Below are 20,312 nucleotides of genomic sequence, written 5' to 3' on the forward strand. Positions count from 1 at the left end.
AGGGGGTCTTTTGCCCAAGGACCCCTACTGGAAAGTTGGGTACCAACCGGGATTTGAACCCCAGTCTCTCGTATCAAAGGGCGGTCTCCCGTATCAAAGGGCGGCGCTCTTAACCACTATGCTATCCAGTCGCTTATATGGTTGTCTTCTCTCTCCTGTTCATGGATGAGACAAGAGAACCATTATATATATATATATATTTTTTTTTCTGCTTTACTTTTTTTCTAAATAGCAGAGTCCACTTGTATAACTACCGGCTATCATTTTGACCCCATAGATATTACTATACTTTGGTGGCTAGCATCCCTTTATCTTTTCATCTCTCTACATTTGTCATAATGGGTATGCAATTTTGATCCTTTTCTGGTGTTTTTAATGTTTTTTTTTCTGATGCTTTCTAACTGAGGTAGTCCAGTCCCGCTGGAATGAACAATGTTCTCCAGATTGCTGACTATTAAAATAAAAAGAGCAAATTCCAGGGCTGATGTTTGCTGGGTGTTTGATCACACTCTTTCACTCACCATTTTTCTATTGGTCCGAATGAAATTGCACTCTTTCTGACGACTTTCTACTTGTATCTGTTAAGCATCTTTTAAACTACATTGTAGTATGTAACTAATCTACTGTACACAATAATTCATATGTCATATAAAATGGAAAATATTATACTGCCTTTGTAGAATACTATAAGACATAAGATGGTAAGTCAGGATATATTTTGTACTATGCTGTTTATAGTCTTGGGGTATCTTTTTAACTTCTCAAGTTTTTTATAAAATTACTTCAAAAGTCCTGCTGAAATCAAGATAATTTTTGTCCACTGTGTTCCCGTAGTCCCCCTAATCTCTAACGTTTTAAAAAAATTAAAATTCTCTGGGTCAGTATTTGAATGATGAAGAGATTCTTCCTAGATCCTGCAAAAAAGAAAGTTTTGGTATGCTCAATCGTATTTTCTTTCATTAAGCATTGACTAGAAGAGATGGGAAGGAGATGGTGTGGCATAACCTCCTGGATGTCCCCAAATTTAAGATTTGAGCTGGCTTGTCTGGTATATCTTATGAACCCATAAACCCATTAAATCTAATTACTGCACACTGGATTCCTTCAAGTGTTGACACAGATCCTCTTGTTATTTCTTAAATGCAGTTATGTGGTTATTACAGTACAGCTGGGTATAAGTCTGAGTCTCAAGTGTTAAAGACTGGCACTGTATTTGCCTTTCTTCAGTTACGTCACACCTCACCTGTTCCCGAAGACTTATCAGAAATGATTACTACCTTTTCAGCAGTTTTCTTCCTCATTTCTTGTCAAGTTCTTTGCTGTAGCTTGTCCAGTCCTGCTGACTTGCAGGTATTTCTTTAATAGCTAATCCTTTGCAACCATTAATATGATTCACAGTTCATAAACATCCCAGTTATCATTTTAAAGCTTTATTCCTTATTTTCATACTCTCTTCATATTTGAAGTGTTAACTCTCTTGTGCCTCATCCCAGCTGTCTAATGAAGAGAACAAGAGTAATTTAAGAGCTTATGGTGGGCTGTAGGGAATGTCTTTCAAAGTGTGTGTGAAGAAACGGGAGGAAAGTATGTTATAATTACCACAAACTTTACTTTATCATTAATATTTTCTGGCACTTACTTTACACATATACCAAAGGTTTACTGCATAGTATTATCTAGATTGAATGACATGTGCAGACTGTTCAAAGTGCACATTAATTTTTGTTGTTATTTTGCAAAGATATGTACTGGGCCAAAGACCTCTTCCTCAGAAAATGATTGTAAAGAAAGATATGATACAGTTGCACTTCTCAGTCTCCTATTGGTGTCTTGTACGTACAATGTTGAGGTGCCTTTTTGTTCTAATTTTCAGTTGTATGTTTCTGTGTGTGAGGAATAAGGCTAAGATTTTTGTCATGGATATTTTTAGTGAAAGTCACGCAATGGTCACGGGCAGTAAAGAGAAATTCACGGAAGCCCTTGACCTGTCCATGACTTTTACTAAAAATATCCATGATAAAATGGGAAGGGGCTGGGGCAGCTGCGGGGTGGCTGGGAGCTCCTGAGCCCCTGCCACTTAGGGGACTCAGAGCTCCAGGGTCCCCCTGTCCCCTGTGGGGCCGGGGAGCTGCATGAATCCCCCTCTCCACAGCTGGGGAACTGCCAGGGATCCCCTACCCCCATCCCGGCAGCCGGGGAGCTGCAGGGTACCCCCACTTCCCATGATGGCTTGGAGCTTGGGGGGCCTGCTGCCTCAGGCAGCGGGCATAACTCACAGCTCCCTGCCACTGCGACAGGTGATGGGACCCTGTAGCTCCCAGCCTCCAGGATTGAAGTCACAGACATCGTTGAAAGTCACAGATTCGGTGACCTCCATGAAAAAATTGTGGCCTTAATGAGGAGCCAGTGTAAAAGCTATCGGAGAATTAAGTTGAACATTGCTACACTGGAACTCTGGAAAGCATCTTGCACCTAGTAAATTCTAAAACTTTTTTTCAGAAATTAGGTTTGACTCTTATGATTATTAAAAGTTATCATTTTATCACTGCATAGGAAAAATAAGTATGGCAAGAGATCACCCTGGCTTAACCAGGAGATCTTCAATGATCTACAGATAAGAGTTCTACAGAAAGTGGAAACTAGGTCAAATTACAAAGGATGAATATAAACAAATAACACAAGTATGTAGGGACAAAATTAGAAAGGCCAAGGCAGAAAAGGAGATCAAACTAGCTAGAGACATAAAGGGTAACAAGAAAACATGCTACAAATAAATTATAAGCAAGAGGAAGACCAAGGACAGGGTAAGTCCATTACTGAAAGAAGGGGCAAGGGGGATAATAACAGAAATGGCAGAGGTGCTTAATGATTTGTTTCGGTTTTCACTGAGGCCTGGTCTACACTATGCGTTTAAATCGGTGTAATGGCCGTTATATCGATTTAACACTGTACCCGTCCACACGACGTTGCCATTTATATCGATATAAAGGGCTCTTTAAATCGATTTCTGTACTCCACCCCGATGAGAGGAGTAGCGCTAAATTCGATATTAACAGTTCGGATTACGGTTAGTGTGGACGGAAATCGACGTTATTGCCTCTGAGTATGCGCCACAGTGCACGCACTGACCGCTCAGGACAGCAGTTTGCACTCGGATGCAGCAGGGAGGTAAGAAGAAAGCCCCGCGAACTTTTGAATTACATTTCCTGCTGCCCAGCGTGGAGCAGCACGGGTGGCGTGCAGTCTCAAATCCAAAAAGAGCTCCAGCATGGACCGTACGGAGATACAGATCTGATCGCTGTATGGGGAGCAAATCTGTTCTATCAGAGCTCCGTTACAGAAATGAAATGCCAAAGCGTTTGAAAAAAACTCAGGATACCAGCGCTGCGTGAACAAGCGTACACGGGAAGCCAGAGACCACAAATGGACACCATGGAGGGGGGAGGGGGTACTGAGGACTCAGCTACCACACAGTCCAAGCAGTCTCTTACAATTATTTGCATTCTTGGCTGAGCCTCAGTGTCTGTAGGTTCTAAAGACCCGTGTTTGGCGTGGTTCAGGAACAGCTTCCTCAGTCTCTTCCCCCCGCCCACCATGTGAAAGAAAAGAGAAAGAAATCATTTCTTGACTTCTTCAATTCACCCTATGTGTATCGAATGCTGCTGGTAGACGCGATGCTGCAGCAGTGAAGAGCAGTATCTGCTCCTCTTCCCCCTCTCCCGGTGGTAGATCGGTAACAATGATGACGATTCAGTCGTCGACATCAAGCTGTGGAGTGCTCTGGCTTGGCCTCAGGTGAGAGGCGGCCAGGGGGCCGCCTGGGTAAAATGGGAATGACTCCCAAGTTCTCCCAGTAGATGGTAAGGACGGCTGTAACCATCTTCACATTTAGAAACTGGGGGCTGAAGCTTCAACAGCCGCCCTCCTTTCCTGTGTAAAGAAGGATTTGGCTACTGCTGGACTGCATAGCCCGGGAGGCTGCCTCCCCTCATTTTATCTACTAACCAATCTCTGTTTTTTATTCCTGCTTCTTATACTTGTCCTGACACAAAAATGGGGGAAGGGGGGGACACTGCTCAGGTAAGTCCAGGAAGGTTGGGGAGAGGGAGCAACGGGTGGGGTTGTTGGCAGGGGCACCCCCTGTGCATTACTGACACGGAGGCAGCTGTGCTCTGATACACCTGGTCCTCTACTACACTTGCCCTTATTCTAGGCAGGCTGACTCTTATTTTTTAGAACCCATAAGGGGAGGGGATTGACTCAGTCCAAGTGAGTCAATCCCAATTTTGCTTTGCGTTGCGCCCGCCCGGCAGATTTCAGCCAGGGGAACTCATGATAGCTGCGGACATACAGAGAGGGTAGAGATAACCGTCATCCTTCATTGCCAGTTTTCTCCGCAGTAACGGTACAGAACGACGGGTACCATCTCTGCTATCATTGGCAAAAGCAGGGAATGCTGCTGTGTAAGCAATGGAAGTATCTGCCTATCGTCCGCGGCATCCATACACATACAGTGCGAAACAAAAAGCTGAACGGGATCCATGGGTTGTATGCCGTTGCCTAGGGCAATCCAGGGAAAAAAACGGCGCGAAAGAGGTGTAGCTAGATGTTCTTCCCGGAGGATAGGAAATGAGTGACGACATTTACCCAGAACCCCCGCGACAATTAAGATTCAACCCTGAATCCAAGGCGGGGGAGACTGCGGAACTATGGGAGAGCTAAGGCAGTGCACCACACAATGCAACGCTTCAGAAATTCGACGTTAGCCTCGGAGCATGACCACCACGCCGATTACGGTGCCTAGTGTGGCCACATGAAATCGAAATATAATATAGTTTATAAAACCGATGTTAGCAACCATTCGATTTTAAATCCATAGTGTAAGAACATATGGCCTGAGATGTGTTGGTGGTGATTGGACATTCTCAGTGTAGTGAATGCCAGTCGAAAAAATGAGGTAGGATCAGAAGAGGCTAAAATAGGGAAAGAACAAGTTTAAAAGTTACTTGACAAGAATGCCGATGTCTTTCAAGTCACTGATGAATGCATCCTAGAACATCCAAGGAGCTGACTGGGGAGATATCTGAGACAGTTAGCGATTTATCTTTGGAAAAGGTCACAGAAGATGGGAGAGTTCCAGAAGACTGGAAAAGAGCAAATGTAGTGCATCTTAAAAAAGGGAAATAAGGACAACCCAGGGATTACAGACATCAAGCGTAACTTCTGTAGCCCCAGAAAGTAATGGAGCGCAATATTAAGCAATCAGTTTTGCAAACATCCTAGAAGATAAGGTGATAAGTAACAGTCAGCATGGATTTGTCAAGAACAAATCATGTCAAACCAACCTGATAGCTTTCTAGCAGTAGACATGGTATATCTTGACTTTAGTAAAGTTTTTGATACTGTCTTGCATGACCTTCTCATAAACAAACTTGGGAAATGCAACCTAGATGGAGCTACTATAAGGTGGGCACAAAACTGGTTGGAAAACCGTTCCCAGAGAGTAGTTATCAGTGGTTCCAGTCATATGGAAAGGCATAATGAGTGGGCTCCCGCAGGGATCAGTTCTGGGTCCGGTTCTCCTCAGTATCTTCAGCAGTCATTTAGATAATGACATACAGAGTACACTTATAAAGTTTGCGGATGATTCCAAGCTGGGAGGGGTTGCAAGTGCTTTGGAGGATAGGATTAAAATTCAAAATGATCTGGACAAACTGGAGAAATGGCCTGAAGTAAATAGGATGAAATTCAACATTTCAGCATTTTGACAACAAGCTCCAATAGTGTCTGTCCCAGGCATTGTTTTCTTGTGCTGTAGTAATGATTGCTGTGTTTACATTAATTTTATAATGCAAATGCACCAATTGCCACTGTATATGTATAGGAATCACCATTTGTAGGTGAGCGGGGAGCTCTCCATGCTGAGCAAACAGGAAGAGGAATTTCAAAAATTCCTGGGACTGTAAAGGGGGAGGAACACATGCCTCTGCAGGGCAGCAGAGTTCAAACTGATGACCAGAGCAGTCACGATGGACATTGTGGGACACTTCCTGGAGGCCACTTAGGGTGATGTAAGCAATGTAGTGTCCACACTGACACTGCATTGCTCTAACTTTGTTGCCATAAGCTCTATACCTCTCGTCGAGGTAGTTTTGATATATTGGTGTAGCAGCAGACTTAAATCGGCAGGACAAGCATTGCAGTATGTACGCCTCCACACTTAGATTGATATAAGCTGCCTTATGTCGACTTAACGGTGTAGTATGGACAAGACCTCATTTTGCTGTGTCTGGTAACACAAACATGCCCTCTGGCCAGTTAGTCTTTTCAGAGTCTTGGGTCAAACCATTTTCCCCCGAGTTCAATACAAGAAATGTTTTAGCTTCTTTCCAGCAGTTTTACAGAAGATATTCCTCTTGCAATGGTTCCTTATTTGACCCCTGAGGTTAGGAGCACTGGAAGGCTAGGTCTATACTGTACAATTAACTCAGGCACTTACGTGGTTTCAACCCAAATCCTCTTACCATCCACACAGAATACCTTCTAACCCAGCTGTGGAGGTGCTTTAAGCCTGGGCTAGTTTACTTTGCTGGGCTCAGCTTGAACTCAGGCTGGAATGCACCCACTCTTCAGTGAGAATGCAGGCTAAATTACTGGAGTGCTGATAGTCCTCCAGTGCCTTTCCACAATTCCCCCCCCCCCCATCCCTTGAAGGACGGACAAGTTCTCCTGAGCATCTTAGCACAAAGGATTGGCCCCCAAACATGTATGGGTGAATGAGGATAATGTGGACAGGGCTTTGCTCACACCCCAAGCTTGGGTGACCTGAGTGAATTGTGCAGTGTAAACATAGCCAAAAATTCAATACTGTATTTGAGACCCTAGCCTAGAGGCTCCTGGCTCTTTTTATGAGGTAAAATCTCCTCCTAAAGACCTCCAGACAAGTATTTTCTGTATTGATTCTGGTTCTTAATTAACTCTCCACCAAAGAGTTCTCATAATGAGGAAAAAGAATCACTACATATTCTGCAATTGGCTGCATAGACTCTTTTTTCATTTTTAGAATCCTTAAGGCTTTATCTAACAGAGTAATGGAATCAAAGCTCTAGTGGATTTATGCTTAGTGATAACATGCCAGCAATTAATGCTGAAGTAAACCAGGATTGCTCAACTTGTCCATTAAGCAATGCTAAATCTGGCTTCTTTTTCTGTCACACTTCTTCTGGAATTGGGTTAAGCCATATATTGTCTAAAAGATGAATTTGTATTCCTTGTGATGTATAAATTTCAGCGCGGCGCTTGCAAATTCAGCCTTTCTGAGGCTGTAAATCAAAATGATCAGTCTACCTAAAAGTAAGTATCTCTAAAGTTTTGTGTGCATGCGGCCCTATCACAAGCAAGTAAACTTAATGGCATGTGGCATCTTTTCAGACATATGACAAATAAATCAACTCTGAAGGGAGATGTGAAAGCAACACAAAGGTCTCTAAGCCAGATCAGGGCATGTAGGAGGTTGAATACATAGCAGAAAATAAAATACTTCTACATTTTCCACCAGAAGATCTCAAAATGCTGGATGAGTGTTATTGAATTCATCCTTTCTGCACCTCACTTTCCTGATTGGTAAAATATATCTACTTCATAGATGTGCTGCGAGTTAAATAACTTCCCCAAGCTCATATTAAAACTGTGTGGCAGAGCCCAGAATAGAGCCCAGTTCTGTGCTTTGGTAACAAGCCCATCCATCTTCTGAACTGATACGGCAAAGCACTTATACCTTTTAGAGCAGGCCAGACATTTTCTGACAAAAATGCCCATTTTTTTGTAAACAACATGTTTCACATAAATGTGTTGATTTTGACAAAATTTTGTCTTTGTGGGAGGAAGGGGGCAGGAGATAAACACTTTGATGCGGTTGAAACGTTTTGTTTCAACATTTTCCAAAGTGAAACATCTGGATATTTTTATTTTAAAACAACTTTTCATTTTGAAATTTTATATCTCAAACATTTTGATATGGCAAAACTAAAACAAAACGTTTTGATCTAAAATGGGTTTTGTGGGGTTTTTAAAATTTCATTTAAATGGGAAATTTGGAAAAAATGTTTTTCATTCTATTTTGGAACTGGACAAAGTTTGACATACCAGAATTTCTTACGGAAAAAATCTGGTTCCTGCCTAGCTCTGCCTAGTAATTTCCACCTATTGTATAATTAAGGGGATGGAATTTCCCTGGCTTCTCACTATTCAAATAAAATGTTCCTTACTAGCTTCTTTTGTTGCCTCTCAGGGCTTTGATGGCTGCCATTTCAAAGATAAACTATTACCTTGTCCACATTGTGTGGGGTTGTCTGTTTTTTGGAGTGATGCAGGTATATAGGTATTTAACATAAGTTTTTATTTACAAAACCTGTGTCTTGGGTCCAAACTATTTCTAAATATCTCTTTGCAAGATAAGATCAGATTCCCCCCCTCCTCTTTTAGCTGGTCTGTTGAAACCCCCAGTAGACTAATCACGTATGCTAGTAATTTTGAAGCAGCTAGCCATAGATCTTGTGAAATGATAGGAGAGGCCCTATCCACGTCTCTTCCTCATTTTATGCCCGTTTCCATGTAGGCAAGGTCTATACTACCACTTACTTCGGTATAATTTATGTTGCTGTGGGATGTGAATAAGTCACCCCCCGAGCAGCATAAATTACACAGATATAACCTCTGGTGTGAATAGAGCTTCTCCCACCAACATAGCTACTGCTTCTCGCAGAGATGGTTTTATTATGCCAATGGGAGAGCTCTCTGCCATCAGCAGAGAGCATCTTCACCAGATGCACTCTGGTGGCACAGCTGCATTGGTGCTGCTATACTGATATAGTGCTTCTAGTGTAGACTAGCCGTTATTTATGACATTCTCCTCAATCTGCACCCCATCTGTCTGCACTCTCCCTCTGTCATTCTGTGTTGCTTCTCCTGACCACCCACCCTTCAGGTAATGGAAACCCAGAGATAAGAAATGAAAAGCAACTTTTTAAGCAGGGGTGGACATTTGGAGAACTTGGTTTCTGATATTGCCTACTGTTGCCAGACTCAGTGCTGTGAGGAAGGTGGGTCCAGACATGGCTATATTGTGTGAATCCCCGTTCAGCTGCAGCTGAGCACTCGTGTTACATTAGTACAGAAAAAATACATGCATGTTTTTGGGTATTTTCCAGGTGGCTGCTTTAATTATTGCATTGAATTTTTTATTTATATAAAAATTAAACATACTTTGTTTAATCATTAAAAGAGGCATATTAGTTATAAATAGATCTCACCTAAAACTTCTAAATGAACTGTCTTAGTTTGATTACAGGAAAAGAGTAGATTATGTACAACACCACACTAGGACTGACTAATGCAATAGCAAGGGGAATTTCCAACTTCTGTGTGTGAGAGTTAAGCAGATGATGGTACTTTCCAGGTCTAGCTAAAAGAGGGAAACTTCACCTCCACATCTCAGACAAAAATCAAATACAAACAGTCTTCCAAGTTGAAGTCTCAGTCTAGCAGTAGCCACAGTCCTTTTCTTTGCTGGAGGTTCTCTCCTTCCATTACCTATATAAAATTACATCTATTAAATTTTACTAAACAATAAGTGAGGCTGCAGTTCATTTCCGCTATCTTGATCTAGAACAATTATTTATCAATGTTGAAAATCATCCTCTCAGAAAATGAAATAAAACAAAACATTCCATCCACACAGTTTTCTACAAGTGTGAGGAGAGAGAACAGTGTAAAGCTATGAGAATTTTCACCGTTAAGCTTGGCCGAATTTCCCTTTCCTGAACTGTTATAGGGTGCTGTATGTTGACTGACCGTAGCCATCCGCCCCACATTTCTCTTGTGTCCTCTGTGTAGTTTGTAAAATGCTTTGGGATACTCGGGGATTAAAAGTTCAATATAAATGTGAAATATAATTGCCTGAATGTTTGGTGTTGATAAGAAATCAGTCTCATGAATTTTTGTGACTCTTTGGGATTTTTCAATAACAGTTAATTGCTGCTAGATCTTATCACCAGCTTGCTTTGCTTGTACAATAGCAATTTTTCAATATAAATTCTTCTCTTTTTCTGGATGCCAGGGAAAAGAAGCCTGGAAAATACAATTAACAATCCCTATCAATACCTTTCAATTTCTCAGTTGCCGGCACTTTCTGTTGATTATGAAAACAGTGGGATGTGAGGCTGACTATGCTGTATGCTATTCATGTGTGACTGTGTGTGTGCAGGCATTGGAGACTTATTCCAGTGATCTGGTATGCTATCTGTTAACTACATGAAATCTGGCGTTTCTACTATGAATTTAAGAGGACAAGGTTCTTTCCTTTTTGACCTTTTGAAAGATTGATGCTGTAAAAATAAAAAGCTTCTCTGTTATCTCATCCTTCCTTTGGCTGTTATTTTTTATTTACTTCAGTTGACTGCAGTCTAGGGGGAAACAAACTTCTGTGGGGCAGGGAAAGGGAGGATCAGGCCCACAGTGAGCAAAGATGACCTGAGGTTGCCATTCAGTTTCTTACTACTTCTGACAAAAGCACTCTTTTTATCAATACATTTTGTCTTCATCTTCACCTTGCAGTTGGCACCCGAACAGTGGCTAGACACAAGTGATATTAGAAATAACCACCTTGACCAAAGGCTTGGCAGTTTGTTCATTTTCCCGTGACATGAGTAGTGGTGATTTTATATTTTTAGGTTAGTTTTGCTGACTACAATTCATACTGAGATCGTTCCTGTGGATTCTCAGTGCTAGATTAAAATCTCATTCTTTTAGAGCATAATAGATTGTGCTCCATCCCTATCCGCTATCACAATCCCATTCTGTGCTTATCCAGCCTCCTTGCATAAGCCTTCCCTTAAACTATATTTTGAGAGGGTACAAATCATTCCTGCTTTGTACTATTTTATATATCTTTCCCTAGTAATAGTTTTTGTTTTCTTTGGACTATCTAAGTAATTTGTCTTCCTCTAAAGCTTTAGAGTAGTTTTCACGTTCCCTTTCCCGTATCATGGGAGCAATGCACCATCTTACTGTGTTTATTTTCACCTTTGTGGAAGATGGAGACGTGTTCTTAACTGAAATGGAAATCCTTTCAGCAGATGGCCTTGCTGAAGTGCAGCAGGCTTCTGGTGCATATTGTCTGGATGATTGGTTGCTAAATTTGCAATGCACTGACTGTCTCCCTCTTTCTCTCTCTCATGCTGGTTGCAGAATTATAGCAGTGATGCTTTCATGTTATTCTATAAGTGAAAAAAATATCTATTTTGCCACAGTATGTTTCAATTAAATAACTTGCAAAGTATTTTAAAACTGGTATTTGTTAGCATTGGTATATCTGTGGGATGTTGCCAATGTAAAATGGTTTATTTTCTGTATTTTACAATTATATGGCTTTCAGCATAATTCAGAATGATAATTCCCCTTGATAGAGGAATACATAGAAAGAAATAGGAACAATTTCACTTTGTTAATGTTGCTATTCAGTTAAATTGAAACCAGCATCTTTAATCCTGACCTGCTTTGAGTATCCCTTATTTTGAAACAGCAATAACAACAGTCGGTCACTACAAAATATGTGCATGGTATGTGTGTAGCCACAAGGTACCCTTCCACATATTGTGCACTGAGTGATACTTGAATCTAAAAACTCTCCGCTTATGCCAGAGTCATGTTATTACAGATTCTTAAAAACATTTTATCTTTCAGGACTCATTGTTGGCGTGATCTTGCGATATGGTTCTCCCTCCAGCAGTGGCCATGACAAGCCATTCAGCTGCTCGCAGGAGGACCGACCATTTACAACGCTGTTGGTCAATGTCAGTGGAAAGTTTTTTGAGTACACCCTTAAAGGAGAAATAAGCCCTGGAAAAATACACAATGTGGAACAGAATGACATGTTACGAAAGGTAAGGATAGTTGAGATTTTGTGAATGACTGCTGCATAGGTGTCATTTCCTGTTTCACACTGCTCTTTTTACCCACATTTCCCTTCTTCTCCTCCAAACTGAGTGTGTGGTATGATATTAAGTATTGTATTTCCAGATGTAATAGAACTAAATTATTTAAACTAATTAAAAGTGTCCTCTGTATAGCATTCATTGGCAAAATTGTATCTTCTTTGGATCATAGTGTTCACGTGTCCTTTCATAACAGTTCAAGAATTAATGTATGCTCAGTATAACCAAAGCCACTTCTGTATAATTAGCTAACATTTATGAAGCGACGTCAAGACACTAATTGCTACTGAAGTCCAACTCAGTCCTAGAGTATAGGGAGTTTTCTACACTTAGCATCTTTGATTTTTCTTCTCTGTTTTTTTAGTTCTGTTATGTTCAAGGAAAAACTAGTTTCTTTTCTCCCCCCTTCCATCAAATGTAAAATATCTGAAACTGGGAGTTTACATACAATCCCTAAGTTAGACACAGCAGTTTTCTAGTAGTACTGATCACTGACTTTTTACAATTGCTGGTGTATCTTTAATTTTAAATTCTTTTGCTGCCTTGAACAGTTTGGCCTGGCTTTCATTGGGAGTTGACACTTACAACTTCCACTGAAGAAAGTGTGTGTGTGTGTGTGTGTGTGTGTGTGTGTGTGTGTGTGTGTGTGTGTGTGTGTGTGTGTGTGTGTGTGTGTACACCTGTGGTTTGGGTGACTTACTTATATGGCAACTATATGCAAAAGATGTATTTTTAAAAGGTGTAAATAGTGTTGGCGCTACAAATAAGAACCAGAATTCTGCAGAAAGATCATGGTTGATACCATGATAAGGGTCTTTATACAGCACCTTTTGAATCTAAATTTTTGTGTTTCTGGTTCATTTAAGGCGGGGGCTGCCAGTTGGGACTGTTAAACTTTAGAAGAATCCTGAATACATTGTTATACCAAAGTTCTCCACATACAGTGGTCTCCATTAAAATCTTCATTTCTTTGCCTTTGCACATATATAATGTTACTTCATGGGTAGTAGAGAAAATACCTAGCAAATGGTTTAACATTAAATACTTCCAATGGTAAAATTGTAAGGATTTTATTGGCAACTGCTGTCTGTGTACTCTGTTCTTTTTTTTGTTTTTAAATAGGCTTTTACATTTTTTTAAAGGTAACATTTGACCCAGAAGTTTTCTTCAACATTCTGTTGCCTCCTATTATTTTCCATGCTGGGTACAGCTTGAAGAAGGTAAGCGTAAGCACTTTCTGAGAAGGTAACCATGACACTTGCGGCCTAATGCTGCATCACTAACCGCTAGAGTACAGTCTCCATTAGTGCCGCAGTCCTGAGCACAAGTGTCTCTTTGGTGGCGCCTCTTGCAAAGCTAGAAAGTCTCATCCATTGTTTCTAAATAGTTGGATTGTTTTAAGAGAGAGTATATTATTTTACTACCAAATATATAGAATGCTGTTTTAATTACATGTTGTCTTACATTATTTACCCCTGAACATTGCTATTGGATAAGCAAGATAAGCAATATATCCCAGTGAATTGTCTGATTTTCCTCTGCATTGTATGCATTCAGTGAGTTACTTTTAGAGAGATGGGCCCAAACCTGAACTGTGATCTGAACACCTCTGAATATTGGAGGATGGGAATTCAGGACTGCATTTTGTGACTTGGGGTCATCACCTACAGTTACTTTCCTTTTTAAACTCTTGGCCTTGAGTTACATTAGTCACACAAGCATCTGGTTATAAAGCTGGGTATCAACAAGCTTTGCAAGATTTTAAATGTGGTTCAGGTGGGACTTATATTAAATCTGTTTAAAGATCACAGAAGATTTACATAGTAAGATTGAAAATATTATTTCCTCCCAGAGTAGAAGGCTCTTTCCTTATATTGCTGTAGGACTGTCCTAACATGTTGTTGATGTCTGAGTTTTCACATAGCTGAGCTATAATATCATTTTTTTTTCTCATACAGAGACACTTTTTCAGGAATCTGGGGTCTATTCTGGCTTATGCCTTTTTAGGAACTGCAGTCTCTTGTTTTATTATCGGGTGAGTGAGTTTTGTGAGATTGTGCAACTTTTATGTACTAGTTTTAAGTTGGTGAAATAAATGCCATATCTCCCCAAACTTCTGTTTTCTAATGATTAGAATAGTAACTGTAAATTTTCAATTAGGGTTTTATTGGTGTGTCCTTTGGGCAAAATTCAGCCTCTAAAATTATGCTATAATTTGGTTGACTTCAGATAAGGTTTTGCTGTCATACAGAGTTGCCAGAAACAGACCATGAAGTTTTTGTCCAAACTATTCAGTTCCATGGTGGTCACTGCTATTGTCCAACCCTACAGTCCTAGAGATTCAAGGTTCTGTTGGTTCAATTAATTAGTTATGAAAACAGAACTTGACAAAAATACTCGATTCTACATGAATTGGTCTCTAGTTCTAATGAAGATACATTCATCCAGAGAATAGAGGCAACTGCTAACCAAGAATCTTGACTATCAGGTTTTAGAAGCATCCTCTTTCACCTATTTAAAAATAAGACACATAAGCAAAATGGTTTTGATTGTGAATACTTACTCTGTTAACAATGTTGCATCTTTTCAGCTTATGGACTTTTATAAGAGCTTTAATGTATATATACTCAGTAGCTGCTTTATTGCATCTACTACCTTGAGGGAATTTCACTGCAGAGATAAAAATAATTGAATAGCTGTTACAGTGCAAAGTTCCTTCCCTAAGTACTACACAATTCATTAGGGGAAATTGTTGGATTGTGGTTTTTAATGAGGACAGACTATGTTTCTGACTTCCTGGGTGCTAAATGACTTGTTTTGTGTCATATCACACTCTGGACTCAGATGATGAGAAAACAACTGTTGAGAGATTAGAGTTCCACTCTCACTGTTCAATACTGAACTCTGAGCCTGGGCATCGCTAGAAAATTAGGTCAGTTTAATTACGTCAGTCAGGGGTGTGAAAAATCCGTACCCCTGAGAGGCGTTAATATGACCTGAATCCCTGTGTGGACAGTGCTAGATCAACGGAAGAATTCTTCCATCGACCTAGTTACTGCTTCTCAAGGAGGTATAGTACTAGACCAGTGGTTTTCAAACTGCGGGCAGCGACCCAGAACGGGGTCACAGAATGTAAGGTACTGAGTCGCAGCAGCTCTGGTCAGCACTGCCGACCAGGCCATTAAAAGTCCCGTCAGTGGTGCTGCCCGGCTAAGGCAGGCTAGTTCCTACCTGTTCCAACACCTCGCTACGCCCTGGATGCGGCCAGCAGCAGGTCTAGCTCCTAGGCGGGAGGGACACAGGGCTCCGCGCGCTGCCCTAGTACCGGCTCCGCACTCCCATTGGCCACTTCCCGGCCAATGGGAGCTGGGTGCAGGGTCAGTGCCTGCGGGCAACAGCTGCACAGAGCTGCTTGTGCGCATCGGTCTAGGAGCTGGACCTGCTGCTGGCTGCTTCCAGGGCACAGTGCAGTTCACAGTGCTGGGACAGGCAGGAAGCCTGCCTTAGCAACCCTCGGGAATGGCCGGAGGTAAGCCCGTGCCCTAATCTCCTGCTCCAGCCCTGAACCTTCCCCAAACCTTGAGCCCCTTCCTGCACCCCAAACCCGTCATCCCCAGCCCCACCCCAGAGCCTGCACCCCTAGCTCAGAGCCCCCTTCCTGCACCCCAAACCCCTCATCCCCAGCCCCACCCACAGAGCCTGCACCCCTAGCTCAGAGCCCCCTCCCTGCAGCCCTCATCCCAGCACCCCAACTTTCTGCCCCAATCCTGAGCCCCTCCCATACCCCAAACTCCTCATTCCCAGCTCCCTTGGGTTGTGGGCATCAACAGTTTTCTTCAACTGGGTCGCCAGAAAAAAAGTTTGAAAACCACTGACCTAGGCTGATGGGAGAACCCCTCCCATCAGTGTAGACACTACCTACACCAAAGCTGTAGCATTTCAAGTGTAGATAATCCCCTTCCCTCCTCCCCCCTTAGTGTGGCAAGGCCTATCTGAGCAGTGATGAGAGGATTTTATCTTTCCTATATTCTTCAGAGCCTCATAAAGAAGACCCCACCCTCCCTGTTTTGATAAACACTGCTTTATCCTCTTTTACTGCAGGAATCTCATGTATGGTGTTGTAAAATTAATGAAGTTGGTGGGACAACTCTCCGATAAATTTTACTATACAGACTGTCTCCTCTTCGGAGCTGTCATATCTGCTACTGATCCAGGTACTGCAGTTACTTAAATTATTCCATTGATAACACATTGAGGATGTATAGCTGACAATTCTAACTTTTTTTTTTCTTTTCAATTACATTACAATGGTAACTCTGTGTTGTACTGTATGATGTACATATTGGGCATCAGGACAATTGGTATCTGGCAAAGACTGTGTGGGTATCTGGCGAAACGACACATTTAGAAACAAAATGTACTGGCTGACTCTGCTGATGTTTTCCTTTTATGAATATAAACTTTAATTCAGTTGAATGAATGTAATCTTTTCATTTTCTAGAGAGCCTGGCTGTCCCTTTATAGATGCACTGCTTGAAATGTAGTATTACTTTTTATAAAATAGGCACAATTTGTTTTGAAATTTTAAGGTTTTTTTATTTTAATATATTTTAGTATTTCAACTATAAGGACTCTTTTTTTTATATAGCCAAGTTTTTAACTTTTTTTGAAATTGTGTCTTCAAATTTCAAAGTTCTACAGACCTATAAAGTTGTCTAAGTTTTGGAAGTCCAACATCTCTGGAGAACTGTTGTGCGTGTGTGTGTGTCTGTCTGTCTGAAATACAAAGCAGGAACTATATTTTAAAACACATTTTTACATATTCAATATCTGTTTCTGGGAAAATGGGAAGTAGCAGCCAGCAGTTGAGATGGACTGCTGGTAGTTGGATTCACTTCTGCTTCCTTTTATATGGAAACTGGCATATGATGAGTGAAAATAAGATACACGTGGGGGGAGTCTCCAGGACCTTCTTCCTCAATATCATACTGAAGTTATTGTTTGAAAGTATTGCTTTGAATAATTACTAATCTTGTCTTAACTTCTGTTTGCAATTATCATAGAATATCAGGGTTGAAAGGGACTTCAGGAGGTCATCTAGTTGAACCCCCTCCTGAAAGCAGGACCAATCCCCAGACAGATTTTTGCCCCAGATCCCTAAATGGCCCCTGCAAGGATTGAACTCTCAACCCTGGGTTTAACAGGCCAATGCTCAAACCACTGAGCTATCCCTCCCCCTGTTTATAACATAGAGTGTATTTTTTGGACAATGTACTTACGAATGGTTTTATGTGTTGTTTTTTTTGTTGTTCTTTTTTTTGGTTGGTTGATTGATTGGTTGGTTTTTTTGTTCTTTGTTTTGGTTTTTAGTTTTTTTTTTAGTTTTTTTTTAAAAGAACTGAAATACTAAAAATTTGTGTGAAAAGACTGTAAAAGCCTTCTATTGTTTACCAGTCCGCAACTTTTTTCTGGCTCTTTGATTGTGGAACTTGGATGTATTGTTTAAAAAATAGTAGGATTCTGGCAAAGTGGAACTGTTGTCTATTTGTGTCCAATGTTTGGGAAGACTTCCTAGAGAAATTTCTTGCGTGTGTGAGAGATAGCAAGTGAGCCAGACCCATTCTGGAACAAGACTGTCCTAAAACTGTCATTTCACCTCCAACAATCAATCTACCTGTACAGTATGACCCTTAATTAAATATGACTAAAGTCTTTCCCATTTTGGTTTGAAATTGTTCCACAGTCTATGGTTTCTGCTTCTTTAGGCAAATTGGAAAATGTCTGCTCCTTCCAGCTCACAAGCACTCACAATAAACTAACATACATGTTCTTTCTTCTTATTTTTATAGTTACCGTGCTGGCAATATTTAATGAGCTGCATGCTGATGTGGATCTCTATGCCCTTCTGTTTGGAGAGAGTGTTCTAAATGATGCTGTTGCCATTGTATTGTCTTCGTAAGTAACAATTCAGGCTTCCGCTATGTGAAATTTTCTATTTCCTGTGGTTTAAGTGGTAGCTATGAATCCTATTTATTTTTCTAAAAACTTAATCTCCACATTTCTTTTTCTAAATGGATTCTGCCTTGAGAACTGAATTGATAAACGTTGCTGTCGTTTTTGTCTATGCTACAGAGGTGTGTAATGAATCAGTCAGAAGAGAATTGGCATTTAGAATCTGAATCTAGCAGAATACAATATGTCTTTGCTTAATGATCTGGCATAAAAGACTTTGTTGCCATCACTAACTCCTCCATTGTCATCTGACTCTTTTTTTCTCCCTAGATCAATAGTTGCCTATCAGCCAACAGGTGAAAACACCCATGTGTTTGATGCCGCAGCATTTTTCAAATCAGTTGGAGTTTTCCTTGGAATATTCAGTGGCTCTTTCATGATGGGAGCAGTGACAGGGGTTGTGACAGCTCTGATATCCTTTCTTGTGTTTAACTCTTCCAAAGTACAGGTGTGTTAGCATTAAACAAAACCTTGATCCTGCATGCTGACTCCAGCAAGTTTCAATCATTATTAGTCAACACATTGCTGAACACAACTTGCCGTAGTCTACATTGATTGACTGTAAAATCGTGATAAGTATCATGTCATCTTAGGCCTTGTCTCTGCTAGCAAGAGTTTGCTGATGTAGCTATAACAGCAAAACAGGTGGAGACACAGTTTATACTTGCAAAAGAACTCTTGCTTGTGTAGGTTATACCAGTTCCCCAAACAAAATAAGCTATGTTCACAAAAGGACATTACTATTGAAATAACTGCATCTACATTGGGACTTTTGCTAGCATAGCTGTGTGCATGTGGAGGGTAACTTTTTTTTTTTTTTTTTTTTCTCATGCTTCTAACCTATACAGCTATGCCAGCAAAATTTTTAAGTGTAGTTCAGGCCTTAGTCACACATACAGCAAGGGGAATAGCTGTATAATCACCTGTGATGGGGTGTACTAGACCCTTTGAGGCCCTCTGGAGGGCCCTGTGATCTTACCACATCCCACTCCAGAAAAAGGCAGTAGAGTGGAGTCCTCCAAGTGGCCTAGAGAGGCTGCAGGGGAGGCAGCTAATCAGGGCTCAGCAGGTTAGTATAAAAAGAGCTGGAGGGCCGGGTGAGTTCAGTTTCTTGCTGGAGCTGGAGGAGCATGGATGGTGTTCCTGGCTGGCTGACGAAGCTACAGGACCTCAGACAGAGCAGTGCTGGCAGAGACCGGGGGGAGCAAGAAGGAGCTCCTGGCTGGCTGCTGGGACTCAACCAGGACAAGGCCCTGAGGTAAGGGTGAAGAATGTGCTGGGCCTGTGGGGAAGTGGCCCAGGAAATCATAGCAGCAACTCAGCATAGATAAAGGGACAGAGTGGATGGCTGCTATTATAGGGTCCCTGGGCTGGGATCCAGAGTAGCAGGTGGGTCCCAGTTGGCAATGGGGAGGACCCAGGAAGTGATCTGGACTTTGATACACCTCAGAAGGGGAACTGAACCCTTTTAGTAGCCCAGGAGGAGAGCTGGGGACAGAAAGGCCTAGAGAGGATATGGACTTTGCCTTCAGGGAAATTGCCTTGGAGTATGGCTTGATACCAGGGTCGAAGCCATTTAAAGACTACGGGACTAAATAAGGTCCTTAGCCCAAGGAGTACTACCGGGAGAGAAAGGGCTTGCATATGCACTCTGCCAAGGGGAAGCTCCTGATTGGCCTGCCACCCCTCTACACCACCTTCATACTGGTATAACTCTTTCCACACTAAAGATTTTACTGGTATAACAATATTGGTAAAAATTACACATCCCTAAGTGACATAGCTACACTAGTGAGACTTACATATAGATTGTAATTGTAGTGCCCTTAAAAAGAAGCAGTTTTAACACTTGGAAGGCAACTTGGTGGTTCATATTCACTGTTCCAATGCCTTAACCACTTGAGCCATTAGTAACCCTTTCAGACACTATTGGGCTCTTGCTATGGGTCTTATGTTTAATCTTTCTGCAGGAGTCTCATCTCAGTTGTTGTTCAAATAAAACTTGATTCTGTCTTATCAGTATTGATATAATATGACCCATTTCATGTGAATATTTTCCATTATTTTCAAGCCTATGTCCCAATTCTACTATTGGATCTGCAGTGGAGTGTTTTATACTGGTACAATCATTCAGTCTCTGGATCTGGTTGCAGGACTGGGGCATTGGGCCTAAAGCTTGACCGGAGTAAGAGATCATGATGCTTCATCAAACTCACGGCCTTTTCTTCTAGATATATTGGTGTGTTCTTACTCAAACACAGTCTGTCTTACTTTGATGCATGTGTGCATCAGAAAACTGACCTCAAA

The 20,312-nt window shown here is 41.3% G+C and overlaps 1 protein-coding gene across 2 annotated transcripts in view; it reads left to right on the plus strand.

The window, feature by feature from the left end:
• SLC9A7 (solute carrier family 9 member A7) overlaps nt 1-20,312 on the plus strand; it is a 122,052-nt gene that overhangs the window by 56,208 nt on the left and 45,532 nt on the right. For both annotated transcript variants that reach the window (XM_075060822.1, XM_075060827.1), the window contains exons 2-7: nt 11,743-11,942; nt 13,136-13,213; nt 13,952-14,028; nt 16,095-16,207; nt 17,843-17,948; nt 18,276-18,416. In XM_075060822.1, coding sequence (XP_074916923.1) covers nt 11,743-11,942; nt 13,136-13,213; nt 13,952-14,028; nt 16,095-16,207; nt 17,843-17,948; nt 18,276-18,416 — 715 coding nt within the window. The remainder of the gene's footprint in view (nt 1-11,742; nt 11,943-13,135; nt 13,214-13,951; nt 14,029-16,094; nt 16,208-17,842; nt 17,949-18,275; nt 18,417-20,312) is intronic.

The sequence above is a fragment of the Chelonoidis abingdonii genome, chromosome 1, assembly GCF_003597395.2.
Source record: "Chelonoidis abingdonii isolate Lonesome George chromosome 1, CheloAbing_2.0, whole genome shotgun sequence".
NCBI lineage: Eukaryota > Metazoa > Chordata > Testudines > Testudinidae > Chelonoidis > Chelonoidis abingdonii.